General features: G+C 40.5%; 1 protein-coding gene and 1 non-coding gene across 2 annotated transcripts in view; both read right to left on the bottom strand.

Moving 5' to 3' along the window:
* The window catches only part of TRPA1 (transient receptor potential cation channel subfamily A member 1), a 53,808-nt gene that overhangs the window by 19,648 nt on the left and 15,724 nt on the right, over nucleotides 1–18,436 (bottom strand). The window contains exons 5-17 of the mRNA XM_070392017.1: nucleotides 17,262–17,370; nucleotides 14,566–14,711; nucleotides 13,967–14,103; nucleotides 11,607–11,655; nucleotides 10,485–10,584; nucleotides 9,774–9,874; nucleotides 8,607–8,776; nucleotides 8,357–8,521; nucleotides 6,453–6,570; nucleotides 5,345–5,511; nucleotides 2,885–2,978; nucleotides 1,588–1,647; nucleotides 975–1,067 (exon numbers count right to left, since the gene is read on the bottom strand). Coding sequence (XP_070248118.1) covers nucleotides 975–1,067; nucleotides 1,588–1,647; nucleotides 2,885–2,978; nucleotides 5,345–5,511; nucleotides 6,453–6,570; nucleotides 8,357–8,521; nucleotides 8,607–8,776; nucleotides 9,774–9,874; nucleotides 10,485–10,584; nucleotides 11,607–11,655; nucleotides 13,967–14,103; nucleotides 14,566–14,711; nucleotides 17,262–17,370 — 1,509 coding nt within the window. The remainder of the gene's footprint in view (nucleotides 1–974; nucleotides 1,068–1,587; nucleotides 1,648–2,884; nucleotides 2,979–5,344; nucleotides 5,512–6,452; nucleotides 6,571–8,356; nucleotides 8,522–8,606; nucleotides 8,777–9,773; nucleotides 9,875–10,484; nucleotides 10,585–11,606; nucleotides 11,656–13,966; nucleotides 14,104–14,565; nucleotides 14,712–17,261; nucleotides 17,371–18,436) is intronic.
* LOC138993587 (U6 spliceosomal RNA) lies at nucleotides 13,739–13,845 on the bottom strand. Its single transcript, XR_011468303.1, has one exon. It is a non-coding gene; the product is annotated as a U6 spliceosomal RNA (small nuclear RNA).

The following is an 18,436-nucleotide window of genomic DNA, read 5'->3' as shown; positions in this document are numbered from 1 at the left end:
TACAAGTTACAACTGGAAAGGACATTTAAGATAAATAAGCAAAAGCTACACCCTTAGTCTTTCCTTTAAGAAACCCAGGCTTATCTTTCTGGAAGCATTTTAAATAGTAAAGTACACATAACAGTGGTTAAATTAGCCTGTATTTTATAAGTTGTCATGAGTTATTGAGCTACTAATATCTACCTCAAAATTAATTTTTAATTATTCAATAAATTCATAGAGGAAGTGATGTTAGCAAGACGATGGACGAGAAAGCCCCAGAGCCTCCTTCACCCACTGAGACAACAGTGAGTAGCAATGTCCTTTCACACCAGGAGCTCATCACATACCTGTCACCTGCTTCCTGTGCAGTTACCTGAGTCTGAAACCCTGGTTTAGACAGAAGTAGATCAGCCTCATGGCTTTTATTGCCTCATCTGCTAGAAATGTGCAAGAACTCCTTGGACTAAGAACTGGTTTAGAACAAGTCTCTCGGGAAATTTGGGTCCATATTGAGCATGTAGGGCTTGCTCTCTGATTGCATTTACTCTTCCAGAAGGATCTAAGAGCTTCTGAAAGTCAGAGTTTACCGTGCGGCCAGTGGTCAGCTGAACTTGGAAGCTATGACTGTGAAATGCCAAGCCTCACATTTTCCTCTGATTTACAATGGAGCAAACTCTTAAATATGTGTGTCTGTATTTAGGTGGACAGCCCATGTTGTCCCTGGTGTATTGGATTCTGGGTTGGGACAAGTTTAACATGACCATGAGGACAGAAGTGATCAAGAGTGTGGAACTTTAAGGAGACCAAATTATAGCAATTGTGGAAAATTATTGCTTTTTTTTTTTTACTAAAAATAAAGGTTGGGGCCACATGACAGACAGACATAAAACTATAAATCTGGAATTCTCTCCAGGTCCCTTCCTGAACTATAATACAAAAACACTGCAGAGCCCATGTAGAAATTACCTGGATAATGAAAACACTAGACTTACATTGATGGTTGTGAGAGGCTCATATGTAATATCCTGTGCATTTTTTTTCGTGAATTCTAATGGACATTGAAGATATCTGAAATTATACTCGATCTATAGGAGATATAATTTTTAAAAGTTTTAGTCTAGTATAGACCCACAACTGTTTTTGACAAATCACAAACACAAGCTTACAATTCTGTTGAAAATTACATGATTCAAATAAAAGTTGAGTCATCTCATCTGAACAAAAGTAAATTAACTTATTGCATATTACTTTAAAAAAAAAACATCCTAGGAAGCTGTTATTTGATTGATTTTTAACTCATAATCATTGATTTTTAACTCATAGTCATAGTCACTTACACCCAATTTAATTCTTCAGGCAATACTATACAAGAAAATAGAAGACTAGAAGCAACTCTAAATAATGCTATTAAAAACAATTAAAATATTAGGTGGAAACTGAGGATCTAAGAGGTAAATTATCTCATAAGTAGGAAATAGAGTAATCTGACAAATGAAGATAATATTTACCACCTTTTGAGATTGGGGAACTCTACTAATATTTTTAATATACTTTAAAGAATTATAATAAAATAAACTTCAAATTGTTATGGTAAAATAAGCTTACATGGTAGTCTCGGCAGGACTTGTCTTCCGTGGAGGGTGTCATACAGCAATCTAAAAGCACCTTTGGGAGGAAAAGTGGCTAAGATATTGGACAGGAGAGTAGAGAGGAGACAGGATTTGATCCCATCTCTAAAACAATACCTGAGACATCCCTTCCCTTCTTTTGCTTCTTGCACCTCCAAGGTAAGCTATAACCCATGTCATTCAGGAACAAAGTTTAAAAAATAAAATATTACATTAACCACTGCACACAGAAATAAAAGTGATTCAGTAAAATACCATCCACTTTGAGAAATAAAGTACATTTACTAAAATGTAAGAAATCTTCCACTGGTTTTGCCCAAGATTTGGCATCTAGAGAATATGTAGATACTTAAGGATTCCTTTGCCCAGCGCCTTGTAGTGATCATTTCTTGTCTCTTGTCCCTAATCTGCTTCCAGGGGAGCCCTGGGGTCTTTCTTTGGCCGAGTTCCTATCTGCATTGCTCGAGCCTGATACTGTGTTTGCTTCTGTACCTCGCTTGCTGAGCACTGGGACTGACACAGTCTTCATCTAGAGCAGCATGGCCAGGGCAGGGGGGATAATGTTACAAGGAGAAATTCTGCAGGCCCCCCAAATGCTTCTTTTTTACTCTTCACAGTTTGGATACAGGCATATGTAGAGAAATATCACTCTACTACCAGGGAAGCAATTGCACAAGAAGGACAATACATGGCTACTAACACTGGGCATTAGAGCTGAATATACAAAAGGAGGAGGCAGGAGTGAGAGGTGGGAGGGTGCTTGCCCACCCAAAGGAGCAGCTGCTACACTGGCCCAGCGATTCCTGCCTTGTGTGCAGGGAGGCCCAGTCACCAGATCTTCTGATTTTTACAGGAAGCCAGATATCTAGATCTTTAAGGGGGTGGGGGGGTTGGGGGGGGGGGGGAGGCTCCTAGTTTTAAATGTTAGCTACTAATGCAAATTTGAAACAATAACATGCATTCCATTAAAAACAACTAGAGGATTTTTTCAGCCAGCAATCACCATTAGTAATCTCTGCTCTAGACTTGGATTATTTGAATAAAAAAAATCGGTTGCCCATATTTTCTGTATTCCACATAACAATTGGATTCTTTCATTCAAGTAGGTCCTTCCTAAATATTTGTTGGCTAACTTCCCTTATGCCCTTTGGGAAACTAGAAACTTTTTAAAGATGGAAATTGCTACTATTTAGGTTGTGATTACAACAGTAAATCGACACATTATATTATATGCCAAGCATATACTCAGAAGGAGTTTTGTTTGGAGAGCTTACTTTCATGCATTCGGGGAGGTATTCTACCATTTCCACAACGGGACATCTGTTGCTTGGAGAATTATGACTAAAAGCCCTAAAACATTCTTCCCATCTGTAAAACAAAATAATTTAAAAAAACACGAGTCTTAATTCTTTTGTTCGGCACAACCACAAAGCTATTAATTGATACTCAAGATTGTATCTTTATGAGAAACCTGAATTGATTCCAATGGAACCAATATTTGAACCAAGATGAATCCATGAATAAGGGTCCTTGTCCATTAATGGGAATTAGAAATGTGGGCAAATTCCAGGATGGTTGTTATCATTGCTTTTCTCTTTCTCTAAATGCCTTCTAGAAAAGGTAGGCTTTTGCCTTCTTTTTTTTCCTGAGATCATAAGTTGGTCATGTTGGGTAGATATTCACACATTCACATATATGGGATAGCAACAAGAATACTGGGTACAGGATATTTAGCATCTAATCTATTTATTCATCATGTATTGAATTAAACTACAAAGTAACATGGGTCAAGTATGTTAACAAGCACGGGTCCTGCCAAAACACTGCAGAGTCTGCCCCTTTCTTCATTTCCATCCAGTTAGACGGGATAAGATACTTACGATACCAAAAAGGAAATAGATCTACAATAGGAAGTAAAGAAGAGCCCATATGTTACCCCCTAGAGCCAATCTATGTTATAGGAGACTAGTTCTAAAAACTACTCAGATAGATTTTCTGTTAACCCTATCAGCAACTCCATCTAGAGCAGTGGTTCTCAACCTGTGGGTCGCGACCCCTTTGGGGGTTGAACGACCCTTTCACAGGGGTCGCCTAAGACCATTGGAAAACACATATTGAAGATATAATTACATATTGTTTTTGTGATTAATTACTATGCTTTAATTATGTTCAATTTGTAACAATGAAAATACATCCTGTATATCAGATATTTACATTACAATTCATAACAGTAGCAAAATTACAGTTATGAAGTAGCAACGAAAATAATTTTATGGTTGGGGGTCACCACAACATGAGGAAGTGTATTAAAGGGTCGCGGCATTAGGAAGGTTGAGAACCACTGATCTAGAGCAGTGGTCGGCAAACTGCGGCTCGGCAAACAGCAGCTTGCGAGCCACATGCGGCTCTTTGGCCCCTTGAGCATGGCTCTTCCACAAAATACCAGCTATTCCACAAAATACTGACTTCTGAGCATGGGCCACTAAGTTTCAATCGCACTGTACGTGCGCGCCCGCACGTGATATTTTGTGGAAGAGCCACGCTCAAAGGGCCAAGGAGCCGCATGTGGCTCTCGAGCTGCTTTTTGCCGACCACATATCTAGAGTATCTGCACAGTCAGTAGAAAACTTCCCGTTGCACACTTGCATTGATGGGTGCTTCAAAAGAATGATCAGCCAGGGGTCCTGAGGATGTCCCACATTCATGAACACAGGCCTTATCTGCCTGGAACATGAGATGGTTCACCTCTGTGTGCACTGCTGGGTGACACTGGGCCCTTGTGATTATATAGAAAAACTTCGGCACCAGAAGTAGAACAAACCACCCTCCAACTTCATCATAAAAACTCCTGGGAATCTGGTTCAAAAACCCACCGCCACAAAAGACCATGAGTTAAGGAAGATTCCATTAGATGGCACTAATCACAACAACTTGGAGAATATTTTCAGCAACATCCAGTTTTGGGGGTTCTGTTGGCACGAGAGTGTCGGGGAAGTTCAGATAGGGCAGGGCACAGCCTGCTTGACAGTGACCATGGTGCCAGACACAACAATGCCTGAACCCCCGAGGCTCCCAAGTCAGCCACGAAGGCGGTCCAAGCTCCCATGATTTAGAAATGGAAACTGTCAATCAGAGTTCAAACAAAAGGTCTGCTGTCACCCAAAGAGTTCATTAAACGTTTCTGTAAGTGGGTGGTGTTCTCAGTGGTTAGAGCAGAGGGTCTGCAGGGCATATAAGGCCCACAGAATCATTTGGTCTGGCCCTGCCAAGATATTAGCAGTGAGTTAATTAATTGTTGAATAATTTTGTATGGCCTGAGAATGATATGATAAATATCCAAATGACCATTAGCAGAGAAAAGGTTTCCCACCCCTGGGTTAGAGCGTCAGCCCAAGCACCAAAGAGTCATGGGTTCAATTTCTGGTCAAGGGCACGTACCTGGATTGCAAGTTTGATACCCCCCCAAGCTGGTCAGGGCTCTCATGGGGGAGGCAACCAATCAATGTATCTCTCTCACATCTATGTTTCTTTCTCTCTTCTCTCCTTCCCTCCCTCCCTCCCTTCCACTCTCTCTAAAAATCAATGGAAAAATATCCTCAGGTAAGGATTAACAACAACAACAACAAAAATGTTGACTAACAGCTGAAACTTATTCTCTTTCTGTTTCCTCTCAGGCTGTGAACTATCCCTCATGCCCAGGGACACTCAAGGCCATGGACAGGAAGACAGCACACCTTCTGTTCCTGATGGTCATAAGAACCACCTCCTTCCTCTTGTTGTGAATGGCCAGGTGCAGAAAGGAGGCCTGCTGCCGGTTCAGGAGGATGTCAGCGTCGTAGCTCAGGAGGAGGGCGGCAGCCTTGGCGTGGCCTTCCCTAGCAGCCAAGTGCAGCGCTGTGTTCTTTTAGAGGAAAAAGAAAGGAAATGCAATGACAATGGCTCATCGTCCCTTGGCTATTTTACTGCCATGTTTCATTGTTGAACTGTTTAAAAGAAATTAGTAACAAAACTAACCATTCAATACCAAAAATACATACAATTTAAAACTGGTGGTCAGAATCCAGCTTCAAAATAACGAGTTTATAGTTCAAGCATGGTGTGTGTGTGGGGAGACGGGAGGGGGGGTTGAGGGGGGGGGGGCTGAGTGTGTTACGTGAATTCCAAGTGGTTGTTTTGCTTTATTTTTTGCAGTGGAATGACTCCAGGAGGACAGAGGACAAGCTATCAGGGTAAGGATGCCGCAATGAACATAGAAGAAAATACTTCTGGGAGATTTACCATTTCGTAGAGCAGCGGTTCCCAGATTTTGGGCTTTCACAGGCTTGTAAATTTTTTTTTTTAAGTCAGAGCTTCTATAAGGCTACCAATCTTTTGTTTTTCTACATAAAGGCATTTTTAGAAAGCAATGACAATTTTCTATCATTTCATGAAAGAATTTAGATCCAATACTTGCCCCCACAAAAAGGAGGAAGAACATCATAGTAGAATAAAATATAGTCCTTCAAGTCAAATACACTTGGTTTTAGGAAGACTTACCCCTCGCCTCTTCATTTCTCTCAGTTCACCAGAGTGGTGGAAATTTTATCATCAGTCCACACAGACCCTTGAGCCAGTTTCTACGAGACTGAAGAGGTGTCCTCAACACGCACCCACCCCTTAGCATTCTCCATATTCTGTTCCCCGTTCACACGTTCCTCTCTAAGGGTCAGCATAGTAAGAGCCCAATCAAAGGCTATGAACAGGGCAAGGAAAGGAAGAGGGTGGCTAAGCAGACTTCCTTACAATTTTTGAAGTTTCTTATATGCCAAGATTTGGGGTGGGAATGAAGAACACAGTACGTACCCCATCTTCATCAACCTGATCGGTTGTGCACTTCAAATTAGTGTCAAGAATGACCTTCATGGTCTGAGTGTACCCGCCCAAGGAAGCGTGATGCAAAGCAGTCCAGCCACTGTGGTCACTGTTAAAGAGATAAGAGAAGACGTGTGCATTCCCCTTACAGCTGAAGCGTGGGACGGCATGCCACCCATTTGAAAGGTAGGTCTTATCAGACCAAAAAAAAAAGCAATCTCAGTTCTAGGAACTAAATATTTATTACATATTTATAACAAATGAGCTCATTTCAAGCCTAATCAATGGTCTTAAATGATCTACCTATAATGTGATTCACACATATTTTTTAATTTAGCAGATTAAAATATAAAAGTATATAAACATAATATCAGAAACTTGGGGGCGGGTGAAACTAGAGCTAGCATGTCTGTATCAGATGTATTTTTCCCAAGGCTGTAATGTATTTATACACATTTTAAGTCCTGTTTCTTCTTTCATTGAGCATTGTATAAAAAATCTCCATGATGGTGGTATTAGTCTTCATGACCACTAGTTATTACTACTACTAATGTAATAATATCATCATGACTATAAGATACTTAACTCAGTGCCACTTAGTTTACTAAGTGTTCAGGTTCAAAGGGATCTTTCTTCTGTGCCCTTAAAGATGCTTACTTAATCCCTTTGTTGTTTTTTATATGTGTTTTTAAACTTATTTTTATTGATTACAGAGAGAGGAATGGAGAGGGAGAGATAGAAACATCAATGATGAGAGAAAATCATGGATTGGCTGCCTCCTGCATACCTCCCACTGGGGATTGAGCCCACAACCCAGGCATGTGCCCTGACCAGGAATTTAACTGTGACCTCCTGGTTCATAGGTCGACATTCAACCATTGAGCCACGCTGGCTGGGCCTTACTTAATCCCTTTGGAAAATGTTTGTCTTTTCTCACAGAAATTTAGTATTGAATACAATGAAGGCTTGACATTTTTCCAAATTATATATAGAAAAAAAAATGTGAGATCCTGACACAATTTAATTTCAATGCCAGTGAGCAGCTGTATGAGGGTGCAAGAGCCACTTTGCTATTTCAGTGATGATGTAATTAAGTAACCACTCTCTGGCCTGGCCCACTGGGGTCCCCTCTGCAGGTCGCTGCCTGGTGTTCCCATGGAAGCAGGAAGGAACGAGCAGAGCATGCAGTTCCCAGCTGCATCATGATGTTGCTGGGTTTGACAGTCTGACAAAGAAATGGGGTTTTGAACATTAGCTTAATGAGCTCTTTGCTCATTCACCTGGGTGACATTAGCAGCTAGCTCATCATATATCTATAAAACTTTTCTGGGGTTTTATTTTCCTTTTACAAAGATGTCATTTAATTATGCTACTTTTTATTATGCGTAATTATTTTAATTTGGTTTTGCTCCTTGTGTAAGAGTTAAGTATAATGAAATTCAGGGGTATTTTATATCTCATGTTGTGGTTTAAAGGCCACTTTTTATGTGTACCATTCATCAGATGGAATGAAAAGTAGAGTCTTTGCATTTGTATGGGGTGTGCATACATACACACACAGTTTTATACCTGCATTAAAAGACGGTAGCGTTATGATGAAATAAAATATGAGAAATCGTATTTCAAAGCTCCTGGGAGCTACTATGCACAAAGCCATTTATTCTGTGGCCCTGAACTTCAACTCTATAAATCTCACTATCTTCATTCATCAGTTGGCAATAACATTGACTTCTCTTTCAATATTTCACAAATGTTTCAAGGAGTAAATTAGATAAAAGTACATAGGGAGATAGAAAGTTAGGTATCATAATTAGAAATAAAATAGAAAAACAGCCTGGAAATGGCTAACTAGTTAAAAAGAATACTATGTAAATATTCTAATCATATGCCCTCACCTGAGAAATAAGGCACCTTTTCTCAGAAGAAGTTGGACAACTTTATCATGACCATTTTTTGCAGCCAGGTGGAGAGGAGTCATTCCATGAAGGTCACCTTCATTCAAAAGCCTTGTATCATTCATGTCTCGCAGGAGCCTCTGACAGGTATTGATACGCCCATAACTTGAAAAAATTAGGTTTCATATGTTCAAAGTAAATATCAAACAGAAAGATGACAGGCTCATATGTCACATCAGCTGACCCTTACCTGGCTGCAAAATGTAGGGGTGATTGTTTATCTTTGCTTTTGGAATGAATGGACACATTAAAGCCAAGTAGGTTATTTACAGAGGCAGGGACCCCCTGTCTACAAGCGTAATGTAGAGGAGTACACCCATCGTTGTCTTCATCCATTACCAGCTCTTTAATGTGTTGCATCTATGGGAAAAAATTAATATTCTAAACATAACTCTGCTATCATGCTAATTACAGTGTTTTTCAAACTATTCTATAGCATAGTATTTTCCAACAAGGGTCAATATGGATCCCTTGAGGACAAAAAATATTAATAACCTGGAGGGTGATAGAGTAAGATAAATGTGAATGACAGTGCATGCTGTCTCCCTCCAGTGCACATTACTGTGATGTACAAAGGCCCTGGAAATCCCGAGAGTGAGAAATGTACTTAACAGTTTTAACCTAACATTTCCCAAGCATATCAGACCACAGTCCATCCTCCACACCCTTCCCTTGTCTCTCCCTCACCCCCAAATAACAATTTGAGAACTTAATATTAAAGTGCTCTTTTAGGAGTAAGGGATGAAATATTAAAATGAGGTTTACTTTATCTTTTGTATGAATGTTAAATTTAAAATGGATGCCCAATGAGCAGCTTAAACCAATCAATAACAAACATTTTTATTTAGAATATTCAAACACATACATTTTTATTCTTCATTAAAGATATTGGCAATACTGAAAAATATAATGTACTTCAGATACACCTAATAGTCACTCAATAAATATTAGTCAGTAAATATAACTGTGGAGATAATGTTTTCAATATGCCATCAAGTCAAGTATGATGAGCAATTTTTCTGAATTGATGATAGAGTACTGCTAACCCACACATGAACTTGGCCTTTTTATGATACCCAATTCATAATGGTCAAAAAATGAAGGAAAGCTGACTCAATATAGATAGATGGGAACCCTCTGTAACTTGGAAAATTCAGTCCCAGTGTAATTTATTATCATCATCATAATCATCACCACTACGTTGTAAATAAATATTAAATACAGAATTTTTATTTTAAAGTAATTTTAAAATTCCAGAATCAGCCTTCATAATAATAAAAATCATAATAAGCAAAATCAGTTTACTCTCTGCCTAACACAGCTATTTCTGGGAATCCATACATAAAAGATATATTACCTGCATAAATTCAGGTTGCAAATTGCTTAATCCATAAGGTTGCTGTACAGTCAAATGCAAAAAATTACGACCAAGATGATCTTTTATGTCTACTTGGGCACCTGAAAAAGCACAATATAAATATAACTTCTGTTTGTTTATTTAAATCATGGCCTATGGTGTTTTAATTGAACAAAAAATTTTTTATTTAAATCTCTTCCAACCTTGAACTTAAACTAAATATAGTTAAAAATGGGTTTACCTGACTGTGCGTACTGTGTTGTAAAGGGGGGAGAGAATATATGATTTATTACATTAATTAATATATGAGGTCTTACCTTTGAAAACATAAACTACAAAGATGGAGAGATTAAAGATCAAGAAAGACCAGGGGACGATACCTGTTCTTTGTTATCATCACATCAGGTTAGTATCTAAAATGGGGACAGTTACAGTACTTCTATTGCATAAAACGTAACCATTGAGAGAATATAGATAAAATGTTCAGCAAAATGCCTGGGACATGATAATTGCTGTGTAACTATTATCTATGAGTGTTCTGAAATAATCTTTTTAAGTATTGATCCCTGACTGCACTGAATATTACTCTAGACATGGGAAATATTCTATTTATCTTTGTATTCAAGCATCTGGCCTGATGCCTGGCCCACAGTAAATGTTTAACCAAAGTGTGTGGCAGTTCTAAAGGTTTGGCTGGGTCCCTCGTGGTACCTCTTGAGAGGAGCAGATTTACAATATTCCAAGATGCAGAAGCCGTGGCTAGTAACAGGGGAGAGCGTCCTTCAGAATCAGTGCTATTAATATCTGCTCCCTAAAATAAGACAAGTCATTCAACAAAAGGCTTATGCACAGACAAGTCAGCTTACATTACAACCTGTAAGTAATACTCATTCATCAGGTTAGAGTGCCCACAATGTGGCCAGCACCCAAGCATGTACCTGACTACAAAACTGTTTGAGATTTCCCTATAATTCATACGGTGTAACATCAGAAATCAAGGCATTCTTTTATCATTTCAGCAACAAAAATTACCCTCACATGTTAATCTATTAACTGATGTCTGTGTTAGATCTATGTTACTACCTACACCGCAAAAATAAAATCCTTTGGCTTTTAGCAATAGTTTAGTTCTCACTTTAAGATTTTTAAATGTCCTCAACAAAAACATCTTCCGCATTTAGTGCATACATGATTTAAAAACACTCACAAGAAAGTGTTCACTTTTTAAAAAGTCTCCTTCATCTGAAATAGATGTAACTATCACCATATCTAGAGTTGCTATTGACAACAAATACATGTTAAATACTACAAAGGAAACTATATTCGTTGCTGATATGGTAGAACTTAAATAAATACATCAGATATTCATCGGTTAAAATTTAACCCACAGTTAATTCCTCAGTTTTTCATTACCTAAAAGGCAGCACTGAGGCAGCTGGGGTGGAAGCTTACAGCGAGTGGTGAAGTGGCCAGTGCTGCCCTCCGCCTCCCCGCAACCCCTCAAAGCCTCCCAACCTGAAGAAGGGTCAGCGAAGTGGCCAAGCCTCGCACTCAGGAGCTTTTCTTGCCATGTAGCCACCCACTCCCCACACCAAACACACTGACTCTGGCATCAGAATACCCTTGGGTTCTTCTGACTTATGGTAGTGACATCTGGCTGTTATGTATTCATGCATAATACACTCTAACTGCACATGTGTCAATCATCTTTTTGTAAACTTTTTTGCTGAAAAGCAAGAAATTAAAATTTGGTTTATTTTTTTAAAATTCATACTATGTACTTATATGATTTTCAACTGTAAATAGTAATACAAACATCAACTGAGTACTTACCACTGAAATTAAGTACTCTGCTAGTTCATGGTGATCAAATAATGAGGCCCTGCAAAAGGAGAATTATAAGCTTATCACACTACTAGTGATACAAAATAAAGCTACTATATCCAGAAAGTCATTGCAAATGGTAATTTTATAACATGGTAAAATGCTAGAAAGTTGAAGAAACTTTCAAAATCTATAATTCTGATTAGGATAATATTTTCAACATAATAGTAATAGAGCAACATCAAATACATCACAAGATTTTCTTCCTCATCTTTTCATAAACCTGTGTTCTCCATGTAAAATCATGAAGGTGTTCTGAAGTGAGTGGTAATATCTGTCCTAAGAGCTTGAAGTAAAAGAACTGATTGTTACCACTATTGACCCTGGAGAATAACAAGAGTCCATGCACCTAAAATTCATCTGCAGGATTCAAAATGCCCCCTCTTCGGCAAAAGTTAACAAGGCAGGGTTAGCTGTCCTGAGGTTTTATGAAGCCAAAATAATTACGGCGAGAATTGAAATTATTTTGGTATTGTAAGGATAATATTAATAAGGCAAATAAAATTTTTCAATCTATATCAAAGCACCAGAACAAATGTTAATGACTTAAAACTTTGTTTCTTATGGCAAAGCTTATTTTCTTGTTCCTGTTCAAGATTGCCTTAGCAATACTTAGCCCGTTGTATATAAATATCAGAATCTGCTTGCTAATTTTAACCCAAAATTTACAAGAGATTGTATTATATCTAAATTATATTAAATGCATTTAGTAATTTTAATAAATAATTAATGACATCAAGGCCCCATTTTGTTTATTCCTCTATCTCCCCAGTCCACAGCATTGCTGTTCAAAGTGTGGGCTGCAGACCAGCAATATTGGGTGCACCCAGAGTCCATTAGAAATGAAAATTCTCACTAGATCTGGATGCTGAGGCTTGAAGAGGTCAAACGACTTGCCAAAAGTTACATAGCCAGGTGAGCTAGAACCCCATTCCCCTGACTCCAAAGCTCTCTGTTTCAGCCAGAGCAATGTGCTGTCTGTGCACCATAGAAGTAATAAAATGCTAAAAAATTTTAACAATCTTTCAAAATCTATAATTGGTTCTGATTAGGGCATTTTCAGTTTTAATCTATTTATTTTGACACAACTGATTATTCCTTCCTTTAAATTTCTGAAAGTATTAAATAACATTATCTTCAGATTACCATATAATTTCTATTTCCTTGGAAGTAGTCTTTTGTTGCCTTTTATAAGTTTCCTTTTATGCTGGGGAATTTTAGTTAACAAACTCATCCTAAGTGAGAGTTCCTTGCAGTTCGTTTCTATCTAGACCGACCCCACTGTGCCTGGTGGTTTTGCTAATGTACATTCATCCCCCTGCCCAGTGTAGAACCAAATCTTACATTGGTAGGTAAAGTTTCTATTTCCCTGAGAGGTATTGTAGATTTACAATATGTATATCTTAGCTCTCTTCTGCCATTCCGGGCTTCCAGCATATTCACACTTGTGTGTGTGTGTGTGTGTGTGTGTGTGTGTGTGTCTGTGAGAGAGAGAGAGAGAGAGAGAGAGAGAGAGAGGCAGAGAGAGACACAGAGACAGACAAGGCTCATCTCAACCACCTCTTGCACTCACTAGGAAGCATGAAGTCCTTGTCTTCTTGAAGGAATTGAACTCTCAGCCTACACAGCCTGTTCCCTGTCCTAGCATCTAGTACACCTATAGCTTTAGATGCGTTTCTCTGATGTGTATTTCTGTTTAAACTCTACAGAAATATTTCTCTTGTTTGCAGCTTGGCTATCATTTCCTAAGATGATGTTTTGAAAACTTTATCATTTTGGGTGTGGGAGGAAAGGGGAACAGGGAGGAAAAATGGAACACCTATATGTATCTGCTCCATTATTTTCATAAAAATGAGGATAAGACATTGGTGGAACCAGAATAGATTATAAAGCATGTGCAAAGCCACAGATGTTGACCTTCTGAGCATATAGAAAATTAGTCTTGAATTTATATCCACTAGATTAAGAATTGATTCAGAATATGCCACTGGTGATTTTTATTCTTCCAAAATCTATTTAAGGTTCTACTTTGATTCCAGAGGAGTGTGTAGTTTCCAGTTGAAGCCCAGGATTTTTTTTTCTTTAATATGGAACGTTTCACGAATTTGCGTGTCATCCTTGCGCAGGGGCCTTGCTAATCTTCTCTGTATTGTTCCAATTTTAGTATATGTGCTGCCGAAGTGAGCACGAAGCTGAGGATTTTTGAACCATGGACTCTCTGATGTGTGAATGCTTACTTCTCCCTGCAGGCTATAACTTCTCACCTGAAGACTGAGAGTCTGTACACAGAATGTGAGTAGGAAACTTGCCTGTGCAGCAGCGTCTCCTGGTTTCCGTCCACTGCGTTGACAATATCGCTGCTACCAGAGTAGGAGTTTATCATCAGTTTTACAATCTCAGTGGCCCCCTGGGTGGCAGCAAAATGAAGGGCTGTGCACTTCCCGTTCTGTAAGGAGTTGTGACACCAGAATCAATGTCTAAGTCCCAGTTGAAGGATATAACCTAAATTCAGCCGGGAGGTTGTTTATTTTTTCTTCCCAGGTCAAGAAAATCATGGAATATGGAATTTAAGAGGATAAGTAGTAATCAGTTTCATCTATTGAAAAGCATAATGTAAAAATCATAGCTGGCAATTTTGCTTCCTTGCGACCTGACAGCTCGGACAATACTTCTATCAATAGTATCATTATCGTTACTGGATCTATATTTGTGTTTGCAGTTGTTTTGGGTAGCTCTCAAAATTCATTACATAGGTTGAAATTTGGGAGATTCTCTTGTGCTGCTTCTACACAAACAGCAGGAAATACCTGTAACAATCTAGTCAAGTGTCCAAGAGCTAGGAAGCATTTTGGAAAATAACATATGACAGTTCTAAAAGAAGAGTCTCATGTAGAATATAAACAGTTACCTCCATCAGCTCTACTTGGGCACCGTTATCTAGGCACATTTTAATCATGCCCAAGTCACCACTCTGAACAGCCAGGTGAAGAGGGCTGGCTTTCCCATTATTCACGAAGTTAATATGGAACTGTCTGTCATATCCATTTTCTTCGCCTTTAGAAGAAAATAAAATTCAAGATAACAAATCCTATATAATAAAAAGGTAATATGCAAATCAACCGAACAGTCGAATGACCAGAAGCTATGACGCACATTGACCACCAGGGGACAAACACTCAATGCAGGAGCTGCCCCTTGGTGGTCAGTGCACTCCCACAGGGGGAGCACTGCTCAGCCAGAAGCTGGGCTCATGGCTGGCGAGTTCAGCGGTGATGGCAGGAGCCTCTCCTGCCTCCACAGCAGCGCTAAGGATGTCCAACCCTGAGGGCTCCTGGACTGCAAGAAAGCAGCCCCCCCACCAAGTGCACTAATCTCATGCACTGGGCCTCTAGTATCTACACTAATAAAAGAGAAACATGGTAATTAGTGTACAACCGCTACCCTTTTCATTGGCTAATCAGTGAGTATATGCAAATTAACTGTCAGCCAAGATGGCGGCCGGCAGCCAGGCAGCTGGAAGCGAACATGAGGCTTGCTTGCTGCAGTGAAGGAGGACTCCAATGTTCCCCGCCTGCCTTGCCAGCCTCTGAGCCGGCAGTTTGAAACATTCTAACAAATATAGAAGCTAAACAAAAGGCCGGGATCTCAGAGCTGGAGTTATACATTGTTTCGATTATAGGACGCAAACAAACCAGCGGAAGCCTCAGAGCTAGAGCCAGAGCTAAAGCTGGCCCAGAATAAAATAAAAAAAGAGAAAAAAAAGGAGCGGTTGGGAGCTTCAGTCAAAAACCCCCAGCCTGAAAGCAGCCCTCAGCCCCTCACCCAGACTGGCCAGGCACCCCAGTGGGGACCCCCACCCTGATCCAGGACACCCTTCAGGGCAAACCAGCCGGCCCCCAGGCCTCTATCCTATATAGTAAAAGGGTAATATGCCTCCCAGCACCGGGATCAGCGTGACAGGGGGCAGCGCCCAAACCCCCTGATCGCCCTGCGGCTCTGTGTGTGACAGGGGGCAGGGCCACAACCTCCCTATCCGCCCTGCTCTGTTCGTGACAGGGGAAGGCGCCCCAATCCCCTGATCGCCCTGCTGCTCTGAGTGTGACAGTGGCTGCTCCCAACCCCCTGATCGGCCCTGCTCTTTGTGTGACAGGGTGCGGCGCCCCAACACCCCCCCCCCCAAGAGCCCTGCTCTGTGTGTGACGGGGTAGAGCCATACCTCCCCATTGGCCCTGCCCTGAGTGTGACAGTGGCAGCGCCCCAACCCCCTGATCGGCCCTGCTCTGTGGGTGATAGAGTGCGGTGCCCCAACCCCCTGATCTGCCCTGCTCTGTGTGTGACAGGGCGCGGTGCCCTAACTCCCCTATCGGCCCTACTCTGTGCGTGACACGGGGGAGCTCCCCAACCCCCTGATGGGCCCTGCTCTGTGCATGACAGGGGGCAGCGCCCCAACCCCCTGATGGGCCCTGCTCTGTGCGTGACAGGGGGTGGCGCCGCAACCTCCCCATCGACCCTGCCTTGAGTGACAGGGAGCGGTGCCCCAAACCCCCAATCGGCCCCACCCTGAGCGTGACTGAGGGTGGCATCTCGACCTCCCAATCCGCCCTGCTCTGTGCATGACAGGGGGCAGCACCCCAACTCCCCAATCAGCCCTGCTCTGAGCCCGACCAGGGGCTGCACTTAGGGATTGGGCCTGCCCTCTGCTACCCAGGAGCAGGCCTAAGCCAGCAGTTCGTTATCTCCTGAGGGGTCCCAGACTGCGAGAGAGCACAGGCCAGGCTGAGGGACCCCCCTTCCCCCCCGAGTGCACAAACTTTTGTGCACTGGGCCTCTAGTTATAAATAAACTAGTGGCCTGGTGCACGGATTCGTGCACATTGAAAGGAAATTAATTAGAAGAAATATTTTAATATCGCCATTCGCCCTTTCTCTATAATAGAAGTGTCAACCAAATTCACGATTGACAATGACAGATCAAAATACACATGTGTGATCGGCACCAGCAGGACAGTGCATGTCATATGTATTGGCCAGTCAGCCAGTCAACCGGACAGATGATCAGTCACTTAGCCTTTTTATGTATAGATTAGAGGCCCAGTGCACGAGATTTATGCACTTGGGGGATCCCTCAGCCCAGCTTGCGCCCTCTCAAAGTCCAGGACCTCTTGGGGGGATGTCAGTCTGCCGGCTTAGGCCCGATCCCACCCGCTAAGCCAACAGTCAGACATCCCTCTCGCATTCTGTGACCCCTTGCTCCTTACTGCCCACCTGCAGAGGAGGCGGGAGAGGCTCCTGCCACCGCCACTGCGCTCACCAGCCATGAGCCCGGCTTCTGGCTGAGCAGTGCTCCCCCTGTGGGAGCGCACTGACTACCAGGGGGCAGCTCTTGCATTGAGCATCTGCCCCCTGGTGGTTAGTGCGCGCCATAGTGACCGGTCATTTCGCCATTTGGGAGGCTTTTATTATATAGGATAAAAGCAATTTTTAAAAAGACATTAAGTACTTAAAAGCCCATGTGTAGATTCTATTAAATATTTTTCAAATTATTAGCATCCACCAATATAGGCTTCTTTGTAATAGTATATAATGTAGGAAAGCCTCTACTCACCAAACTTTAAAATTATTTCCATGCATTTTTTGGCTCCTGAAAAGGCAGCCTGGTGAACAGGAAAACATCCCCATTTGTTTGATTTACACGGTTTGGCTCCATGTCTTAACTGGAGGAAAAGAAAGAATAACAGCAAAAAAGTAAGATGACACAACTTAGACCCCACGTGGCAAGGATGAACAAGGAGTTACATCACTTGCCAAAACTTTTTCATTATTCTGTAACTATGTAAAACTATACAGAAGAGCTTCAAATGATATGAAATCTAGATAAGAAGGTAACTTTGGAAGTAGGCTAAGATTCTGAAATAGAGACACTACATTTTCCAAAGATGAGGTGACAATGTAGACACAAACCATTAATCTCGATAGCCCAGAAAACTAAAGTGAACACATTTTTCAATTGGATTAATGAGATATTTTTAAACATTAACATGACTCTTCCTACACCCTTCTCAATTCCTTATACAAATAGAGTGATATATTTTCCAGATTCTTCCCCTTTGTTATTTATGTAAAGTTAAATAATTAGACCAGCATTTTTGTTAACTATAAAAATCAGGTATTTTCACTAATGGAAATTCTTCCCTAAAAAATATATTAGTATTTTCACTAATGAAAATTCTTCCCTAAAAAATATATTAGAAGTACTGAATCATATATTACCTTGACATTAGAGTCAATAATTTTCAGTGGTAATTTTCTATAGATCATTGGACTTTGGTTGCATTGTAAGTACCTTTTATTTTCATAAAAGAAAAGATTTTGAAAAAGCAGTAAAGTGTGACAAAGCAAACATTTATCTGTAATCTCATCTTCTAGGGACAGCATTGGGTTATATTTAGAGACAATATACTTTTTTGTCTTATTTGCTAAGGTAATTTTTATGTATATACTTTGTAGTTATACTGTTCAGAAAAGATTTGCTTACTAATATTATTTAAAAATTAAATTCTATTTTGGGGCACACTAAACTTTATACAATGAGTCCTATTAATTGAACTTCGATTTTTTTCAGTTTTCTCCAGCTGATATGCACTGAGTGGCCAGATTATTATGACCACCTGACATTTGTAGGCAAATTAGCTATAATTTCGCACTGAAGTTGCTAGAGGGCCAGATCATTACAAACGTCTGAATAGCACGACATACCTAAGTATCATTGCTGATCAGGTT

The sequence above is a fragment of the Myotis yumanensis genome, unplaced genomic scaffold (assembly GCF_028538775.1).
Source record: "Myotis yumanensis isolate MYYU_CA2020_CCGP unplaced genomic scaffold, mMyoYum1.0.hap1 SCAF_15, whole genome shotgun sequence".
NCBI classification, from domain to species: Eukaryota; Metazoa; Chordata; class Mammalia; order Chiroptera; family Vespertilionidae; genus Myotis; species Myotis yumanensis.
The sequence above is the reverse complement of the archived record's forward strand: the minus strand, read 5'-3'. Positions and strand labels throughout refer to the sequence as shown.